Raw genomic sequence first — 2,545 nt, 5'->3', positions numbered from 1 at the left:
GTGGATTCCATCGTGCTCGAAGGTAGAGCCATCTAAACGTATTACTGGGGGTGGCGGGGGCCAAGCGATCAACTATTGTGTGCCAACACCCTTGACGGTGTTCACCCTGCCCCCTTTCAAGCAGCCCGCCTCTCTTTGAACCCTGAGCCCCAGGCCTGAGCAGCCCTATCGTATACCACCCCCATAGTGTTGTTGGCTGACGGATTGCTCTGGGATGCTCAGAAATTGCCACTCGTATGTTACATGGGTCTCCCTGTCCGTTGCGGAGCAGTGCTCCACATACCCGTCCGGCATGTCTGCACGCCTCACGGACAAGTCTATGCTGACTGTGCATTAATCCAGTAATCGTCCAAACAATATGAATTCAAAATAAAAAAATCAAAAGGAATAAAAAAGGCGAGAGGGCTAAAGTATCTAAAAATGGCACCGCACAACGATAACTGCAACGACGTGGCTCTGTTCAACTTCAACCACGTTTACGGACATTGTGGAATCAATTATCAAAAACCCTTCTTCTGAGCAGAAACACAGTCAATCTCTATGACTTCGGCAGCCCCCAGGTCGGGGCCAGTGGTTGTTGACATTTGACTTAATCTAATAACTCCATAGAGTAAAACGCAGTCTTTAAATGGCGAACGCATGCCTGGAATCTGTTTTTCAATTTCCGCCGTACAGCAAACGCGGAGTGCTTGAATGTAAATGCTCGTCGCTCCGTACCGGACTAGCGTGAAGTGGGCCTTTGCGTCCAGCCTTACACCCGATCCCAATGTTTAATCAGGCCACACCACATCCCAGCCACACCGCCTTGCGGCTCGCCTGCCAGTCTCAGTCTCGCCACGTCTCTGGCTTCTTTGGGTCCTCGCTTTCTATCAGCTCCGTCGTACTCTCGGCCTAGTCGGGCCTTGCCCTTACCACAGAATGTACACTACTTCGACCGCATAACTCGGGGCCTTCGGTTTTCTCTCCGCACCGCCCGGGACCTGGGGCCCCGGCCTGAAAAGGGTGGGGCTGTGTGGCAGACGCCTCCGTGCCTTGATGGGTAGCGTTGCCAGTCTAGCTCTCCACCATCGTGGCCAAACAGGTGTGATCAAGACGCAGTCCGGCTTCTCCTCGGCAATCTTGTGCACTACTCGCCCCATCTGGTCGAACGGGGGGTTAAGGTACAGCAGGCCCTGGCGACTCCACTTTCCCCAGTCTTGAGTGAAGGCATCCACCGCTAGGGCGTTGGGGCTCCAATAACGCGCAAAGAAGCGTCCTGGTACTTTCGTAGAAAACTCGTCCGCAAACACATCTACCGTAGGCCTGCTTCCCTGCAGGCATGGTTCCGCCCACAAACTTGCGAACACCGCGTCGTCCAAACACCACTGCGAGCTGTCTTCGAACTTGGAGAGCGTGTCTGCATACTGCTGTTGCTGTTCCGAGCNGGGGTGCCAGACTAGCTGGACCTCCAAGTCCCACTCCGCGCACTTCATGTACAGCTCGTCTACTCGCTGCAGGCACGGGCCCTGCCCTTTCATGCCTAGCACACACAGGGTTGCGGCCTGGCTGTCCGTGTGATACTGCACCGACCTTCCTGCTAGTAAGTGCGGACCCTCACACTAATCCAGTCGAGCGCTAGCGCCACTGTGCGAAGTTCTCGTTCCGTGCTGGACATTTCCCCCCCGGGCCATGCGCTCTGACTCTTCCGGGGTGAACGGCACTCGCATCTCACTCGCTTCTCCGTCTCCCAGTTGACGGTCTGGTAGGTATGCGGCGTAGGCTTTCTCAGAGGCGTCCCCTGCCACCCTGAGCAACAGGGCTGGCCCGCGTCGCCACCACGTCTTACCGTTCTTGAGGCGCAGCAGGGTTAGGAAGAGCCGTGCCCTAGACAGGAAAGTGGCTGGGTCCCCCACCGCTTCATCCCAGTGTGCTGCTCCTGCTGCCGCCCGCCCAACCACACGCGCGTGGAGCGGCGCCGTAGCCACCGCCGGGCTCATGGCCATGATCCGGCCGGCCACCCGTGCCACCTCCCTGGCTGTGATTGAATCCGGTCCCGCGGTCTCCAAGAGCTCGACCGATTCGGCCAGCTGGCGGACTTTTTCCTCGGGTACTTCGAAAACCTCGCGCTGTGCGTCGACCATGAAGCCTAAGAACTTGACGCGGTGGGACGGTCGCAGCTGGCATTTCTCAAGGCTCAGGGTGAAACCCAGCGCCGTGAGGAGGTCGACGACTGCTCGGCATAGGCGCTGTGCAGCTGGGAGTGTCCTCGCCGCCACCGCGCAGTCGTCGATTAAGTACGCCAGGTCTACGCCTCGCTCCCGCATCGGTCGAAATAGCTCCTGCTTCAGCAGGCTGTAGACCCAGCAGGCCGGGGCGAAGCCGAACGCCATTACGAGCCAGTAGTGTAGGTCGCCTTCCCATTCGAAGGCGGCGAAGCGGTACATGTCCGGGTGCAGCAGGAGGTTCCAGTAACCGCTCTTGTCGTCCGTTGGAAGAGGAAATCGTCTTTTCGCAGAAAGCCTGGCAAGTCCGAGATGTGTTCGTATTTCAGCGGCGGGGGATCCTC

General features: G+C 57.9%; 1 protein-coding gene across 1 annotated transcript in view; it reads left to right on the top strand.

Moving 5' to 3' along the window:
• The window catches only part of VOLCADRAFT_89781 (uncharacterized protein), a gene marked incomplete at both ends in the record, with an annotated part of 3,734 nt that extends 3,575 nt beyond the window's left edge, over window positions 1–159 (top strand). Inside the window, one exon of the mRNA XM_002949446.1 lies at window positions 125–159. Coding sequence (XP_002949492.1) covers window positions 125–159 — 35 coding nt within the window. The remainder of the gene's footprint in view (window positions 1–124) is intronic.
• Window positions 160–2,545: the final 2,386 nt, after the last annotated feature.

Source organism: Volvox carteri (assembly GCF_000143455.1).
Source record: "Volvox carteri f. nagariensis unplaced genomic scaffold VOLCAscaffold_14, whole genome shotgun sequence".
Taxonomy (NCBI): Eukaryota; Viridiplantae; Chlorophyta; class Chlorophyceae; order Chlamydomonadales; family Volvocaceae; genus Volvox; species Volvox carteri.
The sequence above is the reverse complement of the archived record's forward strand: the minus strand, read 5'-3'. Positions and strand labels throughout refer to the sequence as shown.